Source organism: Choloepus didactylus, chromosome 15 (genome assembly GCF_015220235.1).
Source record: "Choloepus didactylus isolate mChoDid1 chromosome 15, mChoDid1.pri, whole genome shotgun sequence".
Taxonomy (NCBI): Eukaryota; Metazoa; Chordata; class Mammalia; order Pilosa; family Megalonychidae; genus Choloepus; species Choloepus didactylus.
This window is the reverse complement of record NC_051321.1, coordinates 45,273,703-45,294,478: the sequence shown is the minus strand read 5'-3', so window position 1 is coordinate 45,294,478 and position 20,776 is coordinate 45,273,703. Positions and strand designations below refer to the sequence as shown.

Sequence of the window (20,776 nt, the reverse complement as noted above, 5' to 3'; positions counted from 1 at the left end):
CTGATAAATGTTTAATTTCTAAAATCTATAAAGAATTCCTACAACTCCAAGACAAAAAGACAAACAACCCAATTAAAACATGGGCAAAGGACTTGAATAGACATTTCTCAAAAAAAAAAAAAAAAGACATGCAAATGACCAATAAGCTTGAAAAGATGCTTAACATCATTAGCCATCAGAGAAATGCAAATCAAAACCACTATAAGATACCACTTCACATTCACTGGGATAGCTATTATTTTAAAACACATACACACAACCAGTCAAAAGACTAATGCAAAGTATTAATAATAGGGTGGTACATGGGAACTCTTATTTTATGCATGATTTTTCTGTAAAACTCCAACTTTTCTACTTTAAAAAAACAAAAACAAACAAACAAACAAACAAAAAAACAGCCAAACTCCTTCTGACCTCAGGAGTGGAGAGTCATCTTCTCGATTTAGTTGACTCACTCACACCCCTACATACTCCACTGTTGACACGGCCTTTTCACAAACATTGCTTCATGTGACCCTACTAGTCAAGCTGTGGGTTGGGAAGGCAGATATTAGTATTGGTTTTTGTCCGTCAGGATCCTGGCTCCACATCTGAGCCACTAGTTTGAAAATGTTGCTGAACCCTCTGAACAGCAACAGTTGAAACAACCCCAGTTAAACCATGAAGGATTTGGTCAAACTGGTTATTCGGCATCAGCAGACCACTATTTCCCAACCTGTCAGTGCATCATGGCATTTGATGTGTCAGGAAAACGCCCTGGGAGTGTGTCACAGTTCCGAGTTTCCTCATTTCCACGGGCTTCCTGTCTGTCCCCTCTCTAGCTTCTAACTGTCACTGCAACCATATTGCTTTCTTCAGCCAGATGCCAAAGGCAAAACTTCAGAAGTTCCTAATCAGAAAGGAGTCCTTGGGAAGAGGGGAAGCTCACCTAACTAGGTAAGATCGAGACTTAACCCAACCGCGAGGCAAGATGGAGTGGCAGGCAAGTGTAGAGATATCACAGTGAGGCTGCCGGGGCTCCCTTCCAGGCTCTGTGAACTTGAGCAGGTCTTAAAACTCTCTAAGCTTTTGTTTGTTTGTTAATAACACAGGGATAATACAGTACTACTCTGAGGAGTTTCTGTGAGGTTTAAATAACAGACAGGAAGCATTTAGAACAGTGTCTGGCACAAGGTAAGCACTCCATAGATATTAGCAATTATTGGTTGCAAAGACTTAAAACTTATCTAGCAGTTACAGATATACAGTCATCTTCCACCCTACAGCAAATGTGTAGGAAGTTATTTAACTCCAAAAACAAATTCTGAATTCTGGAAGCCAGTCATTTGTCAGTTACAGTAAAGGCTTTGTAGTGCTAGTCTCCTGCTCATTCTTAGAATAAGAAAAACAATGAAAGCATTTATTAAGAGCTTGCCCCATGTTGAGGGCTTTACATATATTATGCCACTTCATCCTACTATAAAACTGTGAGGTAGGTTATATTATTACTCTAATTTTACCCACAAGTAAACCAAGAGACAAAGCTATGTGCTCAAAGTCAAAAAGCTTGTTCATTGTGAGGCTGGACTTCAAACTCAGGCCGTTGGACTGTAGCTCTCAGATGGTGAGCACGCAGCACTGTGCTCTCGTGGGCCAGCCTTTGAAGGGACGTGCTTATAATCCTTGGGAAGAGGAAGACTGCACGTTTTCATGTACCAATGTAGCCTTTGGGTGTTCACATGAGAAATAGATACGTCACTAGAAGCTGATCAAAAGCTTATGGGTCTGAAGTTTGATGTGTTCATTAATCTTGTTTTTTGTGTCTGGTCACTGGTCTAGCTTAGGGGATAACCCTACCCTGCCGCTTTGCCATGGTATGGAAACTTCTCATCTGAACCTTTAGGTGTTCTGGCAACTCACAGGTGAGCAAAGACTTTAAGTAATTAAAAAACTTAGAGTAAAATAAGACATAAAAAAATGAGCCCCTGTACTACATAAATTCATTTTATTTTAAGGACTGGACTATGTTAAGACATTTTCTACATGGACAAATAGAATAATAGTGCTCCACTTTTGCTTACTGAATTTTTTCCCTTCCACAATTAATCAGCTTTCACGGGGTGTTATTCAAGTTTTTGTTAGGTCTCTATTTTCATTTCATTAATCAACTTTGATGGATAAAATTAATCTGTGATTATTAAATGTTTTATGCCAGGCATTCCCAGGATGTGGCTGCTTCTAGCAACAACGTGCTTGATTTGTGGAACTTTAAATGTTGATGGATTATTTGATTTTCAAAAGGAAGTGAATCCTGAAGTGTGGATGAATATTGTAAGTCATGGAAAATTCCAAAAAGCAACAAATAAAGCAGGATGAATTGGTGGTAAGATTATCAAAGGTTCTGGTATAGCAGAACATTTCTGATAAGAAAACAGGTAAAACATAGGTGGTTTTTAACGTCTCTACAAAATTCAAGCTACATATATCTGCTCTTTTGGCAAGATAAGTAATACAGTCTAGTAATTAAAAAACAGAATTCCCTTCTTTTGAATTAATATTTTAAGAATATTAAGCCATTTGAATGACATATATGAATGTCCTTTACTGGTCTATGGTTTTATTATCTTTAAAACCAAAGTGGTCTCAAAAGACAATTGTCACGAGATTCCAGATTTGTCAGAAGGAATGGGCCAGTACTAAATATTCTTCCCACCGAAAATATATATGTATATACTTGCCACTAATTGACATTTTCAAATATTTATTTTTATAGAAACTTTATGCAGTAAATTAATTTTACAGTTACCTGGGGCTGCAGATTTCAGATAATTCATCCCAATAAAGTTTGTTCTATTTCCATTTGATGTCCTTTAGAGAAGAGGTTTAGCTAATGCCTATATTTTTTTGCTGGACAGAGTGAAATTATAACCTATAATGGCTACCCCAGTGAGGAGTATGATGTCATCACTGAAGATGGGTACATACTTAGTGTCAACAGAATTCCCCATGGACAAAGAGATTCTGGGAACACAGGTACAAGATGAGTGTCTCTAGAGTAGGAGAATTGAATATGCCTGAAGTTCACTGCTGGCTGTTCAGCAAGGGAGTCACTGATTCATCAAAATTGGTTTGGATTATTGGATTAGTCTTTAAAGGGTTAACAAGGAGGCTCACCCATTCCCCTTGAATTCTCTGAAGACATGCAGGAACCTAAAAATACAAAGGGCAAGACTGATCTTGCTGACTACAATCAGGCGGCTCATTCGGGTGTAAATGCAAAGGTGGAGCCTACATTTTGTTAGCTCATGACTGATTTCTCCTGTGAAAAATACCATGTCTCCGGAGAGTGGATTTCCTCACTATTGGAAAGAGATTTACTGGGTTGTAAGAAGTTGGCTGCGGTGTACCCCAAAAGAGCCTCCCCTGCCTGCACTAGAATCAGTGGGCTTCCTCTGCAGGAGGACACATCAAATTAAATAACTGACATTTCTGAAACTTTTTCCGGGAATGAAAAATTTTAATTCATGTACGCTTTAACCCAAGGGACAGATGGATTGTGTCATGAAAGACCATGGTGGTAATAAGTCCTGGACTGTAGAATGAGAAGGAGCCAGCCATACAAAAGCAGGGAAATGACATTCCTTAGAAAGGAAACAATAACTGCAAAGCCTCTGAGGAGGGAAAAATGAATGAGCAAAATATCTGCAAAGGCTTGAGTCGCAAATCATTTTCTGGCAACTGCCTGCCATGTACATGCTGCATCTTCTCTTCCACACGCCACCCTCAATGCAGCTAAAACCATGGTGTTCAACAGTCTCTCCTCCTTAGAAAGAAATTGATAGTAATTCAAGAGTTTCAGAATGAAAAATAGGATAGGGTGAGAATGAGGTTCCTATATAAAATATGGGAAACCTGGTTAAATTTGAATTTCAGATAAGCAATGACAAATTTATACTAAAGAGTTATTTATTGCTTATCTGAAATTCAAATTTAACTGGGCATCCTGGAGTTTTTTGTCCGGTTTGATCTATTGCTAAATCTGGCCAGACCAGGCATGGGAGATGGGGGTTGTAAAATATAACTGGAGAAAGCTTTTATAGGAAAGGTTTTGCTTAAGGAAGGAAAGTTTTAGAAGTATTTGGAATTAAAAACCATTTGCTAAGTGCACTGTTCTAAAAGTTTTCACATGAATTAAATCAGTTAAACCTCCCAGCAACCTCATGAGGTGGATGTTATTCATAGTCAACATTTTACATGTTGAAACTGAAGCCCAACAGGTCCTCGACTGGCCCTACTTCACTCCAACAGCAAGTTACAGAGCTGGGCTTCAAACCCAGGGAAACTGGCTCCGGAGCTCCTGTTCTTAACCTTTGAATAATAGTGCGTTTTCTGGACCTTCCACCCAGCTTTCTTCTTATCTCCCCAAATGTTGTTTCCCTCAGAAAGTTGGGCGTTGGTAAAGGGATGCTAAGCTGATTTTATGCTTAACACTTTCAGATGCTCTCCAGTGGGGAGAACCTGGGAATGTGGATAGAACTTGGTGACAAACTAGTCAGTGCCCATTTATGCTCACCTCCTTTTCCTCTCTGGAAGAGATACAGGATTCCATTAAACATGATAATGTCTGTTTCTTTGTAAGTCAAGCATATATCGTGTATAACATATGCCAATATATAATATATGTACACACACACACATACCGTAGAGTAGAGCAGTTACAAACACGTGCTTTGGCATGAAAACAGAACGCAGAATGAGGTTTGAGTTCCTGCTCTATACCTGGCTAGCTGGGCGACCTTGGAAAAATTATTAACTATCTTAAGCTTCAGTTTCCACATCTGTAAAATGAGGATCCTCAAAACAGCAGCTACTTTATGGAGCTATTCTAAAACTTTAATGAGATAATGCATACAAATCAGTTGGCATAGCATCAAGTACAAAGAATGTGCTCACACCTTTTTAAAGTTATGTGATTATAATTCTCTACATTACTGACAGAGGGAAAAAGTGAACACTGCTTTTTTGCTTTTGCTTTTTTTCTGTGTGTGTGTGTGTGTGTGTATGTGTGTGTGTTTCTATCATGTTCATATTTATCATAAATTATTCTCTCACTCTCTCCTTTTTCTCTCTCTCTCGTTCCAGATTCCCGGCCGGTTGTGTACTTGCAGCATGCTCTGTTTACAGACAGTGCCTCTTGGCTTGAGAACTATGCCAATGGCAGCCTTGGATTCCTTCTAGCAGATGCAGGTTACGACGTATGGATGGGAAACAGTCGGGGGAACACTTGGTCAAGAAGACACAGAACACTCTCAGTGACCGAAGAAGAATTCTGGGCTTTTAGGTAAACTGTATCTAAAAGAATGCAAGACAATCTCTTCACAAATTATAGTGTTGATAATATTAATAATAATCTGAGTCTTGGCGTCATATAGCTCCTTGTAGTTTCCACCAACATCTCGAAGGAGAGAAACAGCAAGAAACCCTGATTATCACTGATTCTCCCACAGTCAAATTTTACCATTTTAACAAGATCATTTGAACACTCAATTCCATATAATCACATTATAAATTTGCCACAAGGAATGTCTTAGGAAATTCTGTGTGACCAAGGCCTGCATTCATTCAAGAACATTTATTGGGTGCCTATTTCTGCACCATTCCAGGCACTGAGCATTCAACAGTGAACAAGACAAAGTCCCCACCCTCATGAAGTTTATGTTGTAAAAGTAATGTGTTTGCAAGTTTTCTCTCCTGAGCAGCCAATCAATTTTGCAAAGATGGTGTGTATTGTACTGTATTTTTTGCAAAGAAACCATGATTGAGACTATACAGAATACCATTTTCAGGCAAACGCCAATATGAGGTTTTAAAAATCTTGTTAATGGGCAATGGAGAGGAATCTTTCGATATATTGACTCTTTTAGTGAGTGTTTTCTGCTAGCATCAGAGGCCAGGCCAATGCCCCCAGTGGACTTCCCTTCCTTGGGTGAAAGTTCCCTGTTTGTTGGCAAGCCAGCTGCTAGAACACAGTGTACATACCTGTCATGTTAATGAAATATTCAGCACCCACTGACAGGTTGAGAGGAGAGAAAGAAAGAATAAATTGTTAGAGTTGAGCTCTGGGGCAGGGGTAAGCATCAGGAAATATTTTGTATCACCTGTGCTTGGCTGAGTGTTTGGAGCTTGCTTACTTTAAGGCAATACAACAATTCTCTTATCCTTGCAAGTATCAATCTAAAAATTTCCTCACATGAGTTTTTTATAACCAGGTCTCTGACCCATGGGATACCTGACTTGACTAAATGTTATGGAGAGCCCTTTCTGTCTTTTCTATTAATGCAAGCTGCAATGGTTCTACAGGGTTTTGATATACATTGAATATATCTCTATATGGACTGAAATATTAATAACAGCAACATTGAATTGAGTGTCTACTGGCAGCCAGAGGCATTTCTTTCATACTAGCCAATCCTATGACAACCCTGCAAGCCAGGCACTATCACATTCCTTACAAGGATAAGAAAACTAAGGCTCAAAGCATTTAAGTAACTTACCGAAGACCACTCAGCTGATAAATGGTAGATCCATGATTTACAACCAGTCCTGTTTCCAACGCTGAGTATTAAATAGCCTTCAGAGTCTTGATGTCTCTTGGGGAAGTCAGATGTGGAGGCATGCAAGCTAGATGGAGAAAGTAGAGAAAATGAAATGTAAGGCAAGAGAATGATGAAAGGGGTGATAAGACTGAACTTAGGACACATGTCTTAAACATCCATTCCTGTTATTAGAAAATAAAGCATATAAATGCAGCAAACTGAAACTATAATAGCCCACATTTAATCAGATAAATAATGAAATATATACTGAATAAGTGGACAGCACAGAATTCTGAGTGCAAAAAAGAAGAGTGAGCAAGCACTCAGGGTTTTAAACTTAGTGGGAAGTATTGATTAACATCTGTTTATTTTGCAGTTTTGATGAAATGGCCAAATATGATCTCCCAGGGATAGTAGACTTCATTGTAAATAAAACTGGTCAGGAGAAGTTGTATTTCATTGGACATTCACTTGGCACTACAATAGGTATGTTTAGAAGGGCAAATGTTATCAGAGTCATGCAAGGGTTCACCTTTAAATTGGAGTAGAGTAACTGTTATCTATAGTACTTTTAATTCTCTAACCTGTGAGGGGCAGATACCCTAGTGCCCTGAGCAGCGAGACAGATACGTAAGTGCCCTAAGTGGGATACCCAGAGACTGTGACTATGTAGAGCAAACTTTCCCTAGTCTGTGGTCACAGAAGCCCATTTGTAATGGTGATGGAAATTCCCAGGAAAAACATAGACCCAAATCCAAAGAAATAATTCCAAAGAGCAAGTCTCTAGAGCCTGTCTGAAAAAGTAAAGCCTAGTGCCAAGCAATATTCCTGGGGAATAGTAAATATACATAAATAATACCTTCCTCACAACCTCCATGTGATTTAAAAAATAAATAAAAGGGAGAAGTTTATACTTATATTTGAATAAATTGAGAAGATATGGTTGTATATTGTTTGTGGATTGGAAGACGAAAGCTCACTATAATAAGTCAACTGGGCTTATCTATTTAGCACGTGATTTAATATTTATGTAAAAGCAGTTAAATATAAGCACCAATGGAGAAATTTTTTATAAAGTTTGAGACCCTGTCTTTGGAAATTTACTTTTTAATGATTGCCTAGAGCTTTGGGGAAGAATTCAATAATCTAGTTCCAAGTGAAAATTAAAAGGAACCCATACTAATAAAAAATGAATTTGCTATTGATTTTCCACTAACATTTTCCATTTTAGGGGATTGCTCCTTGTGGAATTGCACTGTTTTAGTTTAGGTAGAACTGTGCAAGAGACAATAAATATGTTTATAATGTTCCCATTATCACCATTATCATTATTTGCAAACATATATTGATCCATGCTTTATATTGATTCTCAGGCAGCTTATAAGCTTGAAACAGGGAGCATCAGAGAACATATACTATGTTCTCTATATCAACTGAGTATCAACTGACTAATAGGAGACCCCAAAAAATGCCACTAACAGCCAAATAATTATCCCATAGTAGCTAACACTTATTGAGTATTTACTATGCATGAGACTGTGTGTTCAGGGCCTTTCACACACTATCTCCCCCTAATCTTCAGATTAGAAAAGGAAACAGAAGTTCAGAGAAATTGAGTTGCCCAAGATCCCTTAGTGTCTAAGAGTCGAGAGCATAGATTCAAACCAGGTCAGTATGATTTCCCTGATGGGGTGCTTGAACACTGTGCAAAAACAGTGCAAAAACTACACGGGGGAAGAAAAGCTTGAGTTGGGTCCAGAAAAATGGGCAGGGCTTAGATGTGCGCTTATATCGTGCAAAGAAAACATGGAGAATTGAATCATCAGTGTTCTGCATTGCAATTGGAGTATGACGCTTTTCAATGAACACTCTTGGTATTTTGCGCAGGGCAATTTTTTTTTTTATTTGGGAAGGGCCCACCCCACTCTTCGTAGAACATTTAGCATCCTGGGCTGCAGCCCACTAAATATCAATGGAGATTCCCAGTCAGTGTGATCCTCCAAAAACCCACCTCCACACACTTCTAAACACCCCTGGGAGCAGTGCTATGCCTGGTTTAGAGTCTTTGTATTGTCAACCAATCATTTCAGTTTCTTTTTTCTGGCCAGGTCTCTTAATTTTCACAAGAATTTCAGCAAAAAGTCTCTCCTAATGATCTCTCTCTCTCTCTCTCTCTCTCTCACGCACACACACACACACACACACACTCTCTCTCTCTCTAGTGGAGGCCCCTAAAGGCCCATCGGGGAACTAAAATACAGACCCTCCCCGTAGTTTCTCCTGTTTGTGCTGCCCTCCTCCCTCACCCTCCCAAGGCCATTTAAATGGCCTGCGCTGCTATTGATGAAAGGATAGCACAGATGGGGACGCTGGTCTTCACTGTGACCCAGGGCAAGCCCCTCCCCTCTTGGAAATGAGGAAGGGTCTGTGGGGTTGGTAAGCATCTGTGAAGCACTGGAAGCAGTAAGCTCTGATCCATGGCGAAAAAAAAAACCTGTGGAATAACTGGATGATCAGAAAGAACTATTTGATTCCCCTCCATTGAACTTCCGGAAGCTCTAGGACTCATCCTGGCATCTCTGAGTTGGGGTAAAAGGACAATAGTACCAGTTTACCCCATGACAGGGAATGAGACTGCCTACAGTGCACCCTCCATTTCTCCAGCCAGGTTAAATTGTCCATAAAGGGAATAAGAGAAAATTGGGACCTAGAAGGAGAGAAGACTAAAGGTAGCTTATCTCTGCTCGGATAGTTTCCCAACTCACCCTCAAGATCAGGGCAAGAAAAGGATAACACCAAAGCAGATCCCCACTATTGTTACTAAAAACATTGTATGAATATTTCCAATTTTTACGAGATTGTCTTGTCTCCTGTTCCCTCAGGGTTTGCAGCCTTTTCCACCATTCCTGAACTGGCACAAAGAATCAAAATGAATTTTGCCTTGGGTCCTACGGTCTCATTCAAATATCCCACAAGCTTTTTTACCAGTTTTTTCCTACTTCCAAATTCTTTAATCAAGGTAAGCGCCTCCTTTTGCCAAAATTTGAGTGTCCCATTCTGGACTATAGATCCTTATTGCATTAGAATTTATTACAAAGTAAAGGTAGGAAATTGAGGTGAAATTGATAGAAATCAGTCTGTGAGTATATGCTTGTGTGTGGTGCCTGTGTGAGTGCACATCTGTACAATGGTACCCACAACTCGCATCTTCAATTTACCATATTCAGTCATTAATGTGAATTTCTAGCTGGAATGAGGACCACATCGGTATAGGGTATTTTCATAAGTTTTCTTGTGGCATTCAGTTGGGCAGGTCAGTGGATTTACAATACCAAAAACGGAAGACTCTTTTGGAGTTACACATGACTGCTAATGTCCCTGACCTGGATGTTAGAGAAGCCTGAAAGATATACCCCTTCCCATTTGGGAGCTTGCTCTAATTTACCTAAGCTCAGATTCCAAAGCCTGAAGGTCTTGCAGTTCAATTATTCATTCAAATATTTACCAGCTATTTTCCAAGGATTGGAAAAATTCTTTGGCTGCCAATTGTAAATTTATTCACTGAGAGGTATTTTTTTTCCTGTTTGTTTCTGTTTCTTTTAAAATGGCATTGCCACTGTGAATACAGTATTTTACCAAAATTGCTCATTCAATTTGGAGTGAAGGATAAATTGAGTTGGAGCTAAAATAAAAGTCAAGGAGACCAGCTGGGTTCACAGTGATTCATATATAATAAGATGAGGCCCTGGCTATGGGTGGTGGTGGTCGGAATGGAAAAATACACAAGGGAGAATTTCCATAGGACCTGATGATTGATTTGATACTTGTTTTATTGTTTTGCTTACTGTAAGCACAATGAGGTAACTTCCCTTTTGTGTGGCTAATAATTCTATTTCAAAGTGTGTTGCCATTGGTAAGTTTTGAATGCTTCCTACGCTTGGGCAGGTTTGATCAGGCCAATGTGCTAAATTAAATTCAGAGACAGACGCACCTATCTTGAAATAAGCCAGTTTTGTATATGTATTGTTCTGCCTACGTAGTTCAGGGCTGAAGCAAAGAATGCCCCTGGCTTCTTTCAGTTTCTATTCCCCTACTGCCAAATTTCTTGCCCCTAATTCCCCTTCCCATTCCCACACTTTCTTTTTCAGAACTTCCACTGCCCCCAGAAGATCCAGAGATTTAGAGATGCCCACCCTCTCTTACTTGCCAAAATCACAGAATTTTTAACCACGCTGCCTTCCAGCATAACATCAGATCTTTTCTGCTCAGTGGCTCCTAACTTCTGTGCACCATTCTCTACTTTTTAGCAAGAGAGTTAGCTTATTTGAGACACTAGTATAAAGCCAAAGTGCTGATGGGTAATAGGGAAAAGCCTGATTTTCCTTCCTATTCAAGGCAATATCTGACATTAAGGAGAAACTTTTTTTGAGAAATAAGAAATATTCGCCATCTCTGATTGGATAGAATGCAGGGGCGCTTCAACACGGAAAAGTGAATTTAGGATTTGTGAGGGGCCTTACAGCAATTTTCTTATAAATAATGTGTGTTCATCTTCCTCTTTTGGAGATGGATTCATCAGTCACATTCCCTGACTGTCTCGGTCTCCAAGACTGAAACATCAAACCCAAACATATCCCCAAGTATGGTTCATACCTGGGATAAAGGGAATTTCAAGAAGTCTGAAGATGGTCCTTGAAAAGATAATTGTTGTTACTTCTACAGGCTCTTTTTGGTACCAAAGGTGTCCTTTTAGAATATAAGAAAGAGGAGTCACCTTCTGCCAAAATTTGCAACAATAAAATACTCCGGGTAATCTGTAGTGAATTTCTGTCCTTATGGGCTGGATCCAACAAGAAAAATATGAATATGGTATGTATAATGATTATGGGATTATTTGATAATTTAAGAAATTTCAGCTTTCCTTTGATTCATTTTGATGCATTTTTATACTGCCTGTTTCCATATGACATTCTAAACTCTCAAAAGCAGAGATTCATTATGCATAGAGGAGCAGATATATAACAAATCTGAATCTCATTAATTCAGTTCTCCATGACTGTGGGAACTGGAGAGGGAAGTAGGAAGTTTCACCCTTCCATCCCTGGTCAAATTTAGGAGAATGGTAGTTCCATAATGGATAGTATTTTCACATGTTCACAATCAACCACCACTTAGCTATAGTTAATTTGCATTTATAAATAATAGAATGAATTTTAAAAAAACTAGAAAAGGAAAGAAGCACATGCAAGCACTGAACTTATTTCATGTGTGCCTTCACTTTTGAGTGATTTTGGCCTCAAACAAAACTCACCACTTAATCTAGACTATCAGGACAGAATGGAAGGGAGATGGAATCTACTTCTTGTGAAAAAGGTGGAGTCCTGTTTCCTGTTACGTGGAATTTAAAAAAAAAGAATAAAGAGGAGGAGGAGAATAGTTTACATTCACAGTCTATTGTGGCTGAGTAGTTTTCTCTGCCATTTTCCAAAGGCCAGCCAATGAGACTTACAGTGAGGCCCCAAGGAGATAGCTGTTCTTCACTAGCCAAGCTCACCCCCATTCTTTAAGAGGCTAAGTTGTGTTAGACCGAAAGCCAATGAAGAATCGTTATTCAAGTCTGCTTGCTAAAAGCAGATTTTTAATAGTTTCCCTTGAGTGGTTTCATTATATTCTGAGACAAAGAATTACAACTGCTACTATATCACTACAATTTTTCCTCTGTATAATGTTTACCAAGAGTGAAGTACAGTGCATATGCAATTGATTAGTTTTTTTCTTTTGTTTTTCTTTCACAATATCTTATTTTAGCCTCACAAGAGCCCAGCAAGTTGGTAGTGTAATTTTTAGTATATTTATTAAACAGCTGAAAAAACAGACACTCTGAGTTGTTAAACAACATGTCCAAAGACATAAAGCATACAATTAACAAAGTTAGGGTCTGACATCCTGGTCTTCTGATCTACTGGTCTTTAACTGTGCACCTGCACGTGCACGCACATACACGCACTCACATGCAGCACAGTTCCTAGTTGCTTTTCTCCTTGATGTCCACTGCTGCTCCTTCTACTTCAAAATCAGCAAATTGCCCCACAGCTTCGGAGCTGGTGAAGGTTTGCTCTCAAGCCACCCATCCCACTAGCTAGCCCATAATTCACTCATATCCAGTGTCTGATCTGAACATATCTCGAAATGAATCTGTGGTACCATTTTCAAGAACTCAGTATTTATTTACTAGTTCCTAGCATACTCATTCTCTGCTCCTTACAGATATCATTTATTTCATTGGTGATTCTTGCTGTAAAATGTGTGATTTTTTTATTTTCCTTCAGAGTCGAATGGATGTGTATATGTCACATGCTCCCACTGGTTCATCAGTACAGAACATCTTGCATATAAAACAGGTAGAGTCTTTGTTATGGAAAACCATTTCAGTCCTTATTTTCAAGATACATGAAAACACAGAATTGATCCTGTAAACATGCATACTCTAAGAAACTTAGCAGCTAGCTTCCATTTTGTCCTTGGTCACCATCTTTATGCCATGATTTCCCTGGATTTTAAGAAAAAGAACAGGGTACGGTGCAGACTCAGTCGGTAAAACAAATGAATCCCATCTTAAACCAGCCTTGTAAAATAGACCCTGAGCTGAAACAAGAGGTAAGCTGGAGAAGTCCCAGGAGAGCTGAGGCTTCTCCAGAAAGAGAACCATCTGGGATTTCACTTCCTCCTAATGAGTCTTCGTTTTCCATTATCCTTTGCTTCCAACCAAAGGAGGCCATTGCTTCTCCCCCGCTGTTGGACCCATTTTTCTAGTGGTAAAAAGATATTTACATCCTTCTGGTGATTCAGAAGTCTTATTTTATTCCCAGCGCACAGTATTTTTCTAAGGTTTGCTGTTAGCACTTATGATTCTTAACCCTGTCAAAAGACAAATCAGCATTTTATTTGGGACACCAAAAGTTTTGCTGCAGCAAAGACACCTGATCACGTGTCAAAGTGGAAGTAGTTTTGCTCTTCTAGGGATGGCAACAATTTCTATAGCCATAAAAAGGAAGTTGGCTTGATTCCTGTTGACTGGACAGGGATTAGTTCATCTTACTGGGGTGGGTTTAGGGCAGGTAGATTTTATTTTGTATTGGGTTGTACTGGTCAAATGCAAGGGACTAGGGGCTTGATTGGCTATGTGGGTTAGCCACCTTGGTGGGGATTTCAAATTTCAAAAGATATCAAAAGGAAACTCAAGAGGGAGCTCAAAGAAGAAGTAGGGCACTGGACTGGGGGCTCTAGGAGTTCCCCAGGGCTTTCTCTATATAATGTTATCAACCTTATTTATTTCAGCTTTATGGGTCTAATGAATTCAGAGCTTATGACTGGGGAAGTGAAGTCAAGAACATGTATCATTATAATCAGGTGAGCTATGCTATGTGACCCCTAGATAGTGGTTTGGGTAAACTATAATAAATTGAGAGGGAGATGAATCCTACCTGGCAATTAGTGGCATTTGCACTGGAGCTTTAAAAAAAAAAAAAAACTAGTCTAATTTTAATCTTTATTCATAGCAGAAAATTTAGAAAAAAAAAAGAAGCACATACAAAGGAAATTAAATTATTTGTAATCCCTGAGATAACCAGGTGTAGTAATATTTTGGTGTATTTATTCCAATCTTTTCAGTATCATACTGCTTTCACATAACTTTTAATGTTGCTCTTTCATTTACACTTTTATCAAGAGATAACCAATGTTACTGCTGAGGTGTTTTTTAACACAAATGTTAATGGCTGAATAATAATGGAAAATGCTTCATAAAAATCTTGACTACAAGTTTGATTGGTCACTGTCAAGGTATCCCTGAAGATTGAGACAGTGATCAAACAAGAGAGAGGGGTAGCAACTGACAAGATAGGATTTAACAAAAGATTATGAATACTGAATCTTTATATAAATATTTTTTTAAGTTTCTAGGGTACTAGAATAGTTAGAAGAAAATAACTGACATGATGGAACTGCAATATATAACATGCTTTGAAATTTGCTCTATAGTTACTTGTTAAATTATACTTTGAAAGTTATCACATTTCTGTAAATATGTTATATTTCACAATAAGAAAATAACTGAAATTGTGGAACTGTAGCCCATAAGAGTCTTTGAAATTTGCTCTGTAACTACTTGTTGAATCATACTTTGAAAGTAATTACCTTTCTGTATATATATGTTATACTTCACAATAAGAAAATAACTGAAACGGTGGAACTGTAACCCACAACATTCTTTGAAATTTGGTCTCTAACTACTTGTTAAATCATACTTTGAAAAATTATAACTTTTCTGTATATATGCTATATTTCACAATAAAAAAAATGTAAAAAAAAGAGAGAGAAAAAGTGAATACACATTTCTTGATACCAATGGAAAAAAATCAGGATTCCCCATTAAAGTTAAGAGTTATTATCCACTCTTGAAGAGTTGAGTCTTAAAGTATTTTTGGTTTTTTGCCTGTGACTTTATGCACCAAATTTATAGATTCATTCAGCCCCGGACTTCTAATCATTCCTATTGTCACCATTTCTGTTCCCACAGGCAGGGGGCTGGGATCCTACACATTGACTAAGCACATTAAATTACATTCTCCCAATGCATTTATTGGGAGAGAGTGCCAACATCCTCAGGATTTATCACCTATTCGCTGGTCCAAACCTGTTTTGTGGCTGATTTTTATTACACACACACACCCCAAAGTAAAATAACTAATTGCTACAATTTGCCCTCTCCTCAAGTTTCCAGTCCCATTTCGGTTCTCACTTTTTATGTTTTATTGAAAATAAGAGTATTGACTCTTATAAATTCCATGTGGACAGGGATTTCCCTTGGTAATGTTCATAGATATTTTCTCATCCAGAAAAATACCTGGCACTTATGGGCACTCAATATATTTGTTGAATAAAGAAATGTCTTATCTTTCCTCTTAACTACTTCAAAATGTGATCCCTGATTTTCCTTCCCTTTTATGATTACTTCCTTTTTCTTCTTCATGGGTTATGTTTCCTCCGACCACTCTCAAATTGTTGGCATTCCAATCCGGGCAGATTCTTCACCGCTCTCCCTGTTTCTTTTTTGGAAAAACTAGCCATCCATATAGCTTCAATTATCCCCTTCTGTGGACCACCCATTCTATTTGTCTAGATGTTTTCAGCACCTACCTCCAATCTACACCTTCAAGTCATCCAACTGAAGCCAATCCATTCTTCCTAAGACAGAGCTCTGAAAAGTGATCGTGCTTTGCCCTCAAAACTTCTGAAAGATGTCCAAAGACCTCAGTCTGGCATTCACACCTTGACTTTTTGCCTCCAACCTTACATCCTATCATGCTGCCTCACACATTTTGTTCTCTGGGCATTCCAGACAGTTTGCCATTCCTGACCATTGCCTTTATGCTCTTCTGCCTCTTAAGAAGACGTCCCACCCCAATCCCTGCCCGTCAAAATCCAACCATCCTTCAAGAGCCATTTCAGATGACTTCTATTCTTATAAAGCCTCCAGCTGGAAATAATTTCTTCTCTTTACTTTCATTGTGCTTTGGGAGTGTTTTATAGCATTTAACAAGCCCTGCACTGTATACAAATGTTTAGCTATCCTGTCTTGCTCACTCTTTTGCAAGCTCCTTGAAGGTAGGGACCACTGCATGCTTTCTTCTTATCTCCCACGGTGCCTAACCGAGCTACGGTCATAGACAATCATTTAGCAACCTTTCTATTGGAATTTGGTTATTGCTATAAAGACCTTTCTCTCATGAATGCTTTTTCTTTTTTCTTTTTGTGGTATTCATATATTCATTATTCTTCTTGTTGACTCAGTGAATATATCTTCGACATGTTTCCATTTCCATTCCATCTCAAGCTCCAGGAAAATCTAACTTACTAACAGTCAGCAGTGTGTGCTGCAGGTGCCTCTCAGATATGTGCTGTGTCGCCAGGTATCATGTGTGCTAACAGCTTACACCATGGTACCAAATATCTCACTGGAGTCACTTCATATTGCTGTCGAGGTGAATTTTTTTTTTTAATTCATTTTATTGAGATCTATTCACATACCATGCAGTCATACAAAACAAATTGTACATTCAATTGTTCACAGTACGACTACATAGCTGTGCATTCATCACCAAAATCAATCCCTGACACCTTCCTTACCACACACACAAAAATAACAGGAATAATAATTAAAGTGAAAAAGAATGAATGCTCTTTCTTTCCTCTTCCATAGAGTCGTCCCCCACGGTATGACTTGACTGCCATGAAAGTGCCTACTGCTATTTGGGCTGGTGGACAAGATGCCCTTATAACACCCCAGGATGTGGCCAGGATACTCCCCTGTATCAAGAACCTCAGTTATTTCGACCTATTACCAGATTGGAATCACTGTGATTTCATCTGGGGACTTGATGCTGCTCAACGGGTATACAGTAAAATCATAGCTTTGATGAAGGCACATCCCTAAACGCCACACATTTACCTCTCAGTTAAAAAGTTGCTTCCCAGGCCACAAAAGGCTCTAGGAAAAATACTAATCAGCATAAGGTTGCCCCCAGCACCCTCCACCTGTTTGCCATTGGTAAGGGTCTCCTTTTTCTCCAAGGAATGTACACATCTGAAGTCTTAGAATCTCATCCCCCCAGTCAGGGCGAAGCCCTAATTTTCATTCAAGATGAGCTAGTAACTCTTCTTTGCTAAATGCTCAATTGGGAGAGTAGTTTAAAAACGCCTTTTCTTTCTTAGTTGAAGTACGAATACACACATTTCAACAGTGGCTTCATGCAAAAGAAGACACCCACCCCCTTTGTCAAAGGATTGAAGATATTTGCAGGAATACTGGGCTAGACAGGAGGACCCTGTCAGGCAGCCATTTGGGAATGTAATTTGGGTGGTCCGTCACCTGGTGACTTACTTGAAATCACAGTTAGGACAATCGTCATTATGGTCACTAAAACAAGTTACCATAGCCCACATCAACAAGCTGAAAAGACACAAGCTAAAAGAAATCAACATAATGGGAAGCTAATAAAATTTAAGTATTCCAGGAGCTTGCTTATCCTACTGTTACAAGTCAGAAAGAGACAAAATTGGGGATGACTAGGGTAAGCTGAATTAGTAATTTCTAAAATCATTCACTATTGGCCACTGTCTTTAAAAAGTATCTTTGAAAGATAAATTAATAAAGCTGTTGAAATACAGTGCACTGACGCTCATTGACAGAAGGCAACAATCTTGACTTAAATTACAATATATGAGAAATAATTTCCTCTTGTTTTGCTCTAAAGATAAAGTGAACTGATAAGCCTTTATGTCTTCATTATCAAAGTAGAATTTATACTACTGCATTTGTACCCAAATAACATTCAAAACAGCTACCAGAAAACCTAATCTGTAACCAGCAAGGGAAGCACTGGGCATAGCCAACATTTCAGTCTGGACATTGATTCTAGAGTTTACGGTAAAGTTCAAAGAGTAGCATGGAACACTGTCCAGTTTGAAGACGACTGGAATTTGTGTGTCAGTTCCTCCATTCCTCAATGGTGTGAACTTGAACAATCTTTAAACTTCTATGAAGATGTAATTACTGAAAAAAAGTTTATGACTCCCACAGAATTATACCCAAATGATGCACATACATACTTTCAACAGTTTATTTTAACTTAAAACAGGTAAATGTAAATTAGCTCACCATTATTTGAATGTAGGACCAAGTTTTTTTGTATCTTTTTATTTTTATATATAGATTACCTGTTTGGATACAATGTAATTGTTCTTCAAGAAATAATTCATGATTCGCCATATTCAATTTTTAATTTTAGTAACTTTGAAATAGAGTGAGAACTAAGAAACACTTGGGAAACAATGCCTTGTGCAAATCTTTCTGTATATTTCTTCATTAGAGAAGTTGTGGGTTTATGAACAATCATGCATAAAATACAGGATTCCCATATACTGCCCTATTATTAATAACTTGCATTGGTGTGGGACATTTATTATAACTGAAGAAAGCTCATTTTTATAATTGTACTATTAACTATAATCCATGGCTTAATTTAGGGTTAACTGTTAATCCATTCCATGGATTTTTAAAAATTTTGTATTGTCACTATATATACAACCTAACATTTCCTTTTTTAACCACGTTCAGATACATATTTCAGTACTCTTAATTACTGTTCTCGAAATTGTGCTAACCATCACCACCATCCATTACCAAAACATTTCCATCATTCTAAATAGGAACCCTGCACATTTGAAGCCTTTACTTCCCATTCCCTATCCCACACCATTCCCTGGTTACCTATATTTTAGATTCTGATTCTGTGAGTTTGCTTATTCTAATGATTTCACATCAGTGAGATCATACAATATTTGTCCTTTTGTGTCTGGTTTGTTTCACTCAATGTGATGTCTCCAAGGTTCATGTTGATACATGTATCAGGACTTCATTCCTTTTTATGGCTGAATAATATTCCATTGTATATATATACCACATTTTGTTTGTCCATTCATTGGTTGATGGACACTTGAGTTGCTTCCATCTTTTAGCAATTGTGAATAATGCTGCTATGAACATCAGTGTGAAAATATCCATTTGAGTCCCTGCTTTCTATTCTTTAGGGTATATACCTCTTGGTGGGATTGCCAGGTCATATGGCAATTCTACACTTAACTTTCTGAGGAATTGCCAAACTGTCTTCCACAGTGACTGCACTATTTTACACTGGCACCAGCAATGAATGAGTGTTCCTATTCCTCCCCATCCTTTCCAACACTTGCAATTTTCTGTTTTTCTAATAGCAGCCATTCTATTCTGAAATAGTATTTTATGTGAAATGGTATCTTGTAGTTTTGATTTGCATTTCCCTGATGGCTAATGATGTTGAGCATCTTTTCATGTGCTTTCTGGCCATTTGTATACCTGCTTTAGAGAGGTGTCTATTCAAATCTTTTGTCCATTTTTTAATTGGGTTGTTTGTCTTTCTGTTGTTAAGTTGAACGATTTCTTTATATAATCTTGATTTAAAATATATATTGGATATGTGGTTGCCAAATATTTTCTCTCATCTTATAGGCTGTCATTTTACTTTCATGATAAAGTCCTTTGATGCACAAAACTTTTCAATTTTCATGAGGTCCCATTTATCTGTTTTTTCTTTTGTTGCTTATGGTTTGGGTGTAAAGTCTAAGAAAGTGTTGTGTAATGCAAGGTCCTGAAGATGCTTCCCTGTGTTTTCCTCTAGGAGTCTGGTAGTTTTGGCTCCTATATTTAGGTCTTTTCATCCATTTTGAGTTGATTTTTGTAAAAGGTGTGATTGTGAGGTAGGATCCCTCCTTTTTTTTTTTTTCCTTTGGTAAATGGAGATCCAGTTTTCTCAGCACCATTTCTTGAAGAGACTATTCTTTCCCAATTGAGTGGTCTTTTCTGCCTTGTCAAAAATCAGTTGGCAATAAAAGTGGGGGCTGATTCTGAGCTGTCAGTTGATTCCATTGGTCTATATGTCTGTCCTTGGGCCAATACCATGCTGTCTTGATTCAGTGTGGCTTTGTAATAAGTTTTAAGATCTCGGAAATGTGAGTCTTCCAACTTCATTCTTCTTTTTCAATATGGCTTTGGCTATGCGGGGACCCTTATTCTTCCATATAAATTTGATTGGCTTTTCCATATCTGCAAAGAAAGTTGTAGGAATTTTGATTGGGATTGAATTGAATCTATACATCGCTTTGGGTTGGATTGACATCTTAACTATATTTAATCTTGCAATCCATGAACACAGAATGTTCTTTCATTTATTTGTCTTCTTTGATTTCTTTTAGCAGTGTTTTGTAGTTTTCTGTGTACAAGACTTTACATCCTTGGTTAGATTTATTCCTAGATATTTCATTCTTTTAGTTGCTATTGTAAATGGAATTTTTCTCTTAATTTCCTCTTATGATTGTTCATTGCTTGTGTATGGAAATACTACTGATTTGGGGTGTGCTGATCTTTTACCCACTACTTTGCTGAATTCATGTATTAGCTCTAGGAACTTTGTTGTGGATTTTTCAGAATTTCCTGTATATAGGATCATGTCATCTGCAAATAGGGAAAAATTTACTTCTTCCTTTCCAATTTGGATGCTTTTTACTTATTTTAATTGTCTAATTGCTCTAGTAAGAACTTCCAGTAC

At 38.1% G+C, this 20,776-nt stretch overlaps 1 protein-coding gene across 1 annotated transcript; it reads left to right on the top strand.

The window, feature by feature from the left end:
• The first annotated feature begins 2,202 nt into the window (after positions 1-2,202).
• On the top strand, positions 2,203-17,070 carry LIPN (lipase family member N). The gene is made up of 9 exons (XM_037803894.1): positions 2,203-2,310; positions 2,895-3,012; positions 5,122-5,320; positions 6,952-7,061; positions 9,458-9,594; positions 11,298-11,444; positions 12,905-12,976; positions 13,914-13,985; positions 16,837-17,070. The coding sequence occupies exons 1-9, from the start codon at positions 2,206-2,208 to the stop codon at positions 17,068-17,070; spliced, it is 1,194 nt and encodes a 397-aa protein (XP_037659822.1). The 5' UTR covers positions 2,203-2,205.
• Positions 17,071-20,776: the final 3,706 nt, after the last annotated feature.

Bases quoted from the DNA above. Each gene is read 5' to 3' on its own strand.
- LIPN (XM_037803894.1), top strand. From the start codon at position 2,206: ATGTGGCTGCTTCTAGCAACAACGTGCTTGATTTGTGGAACTTTAAAT. The intron at 3,013-5,121 runs GTACAAGATGAG...CTCTCGTTCCAG, and splicing joins AAGAGATTCTGGGAACACAG to ATTCCCGGCCGGTTGTGTAC. The intron at 11,445-12,904 runs GTATGTATAATG...ATTTTCCTTCAG, and splicing joins ACAAGAAAAATATGAATATG to AGTCGAATGGATGTGTATAT.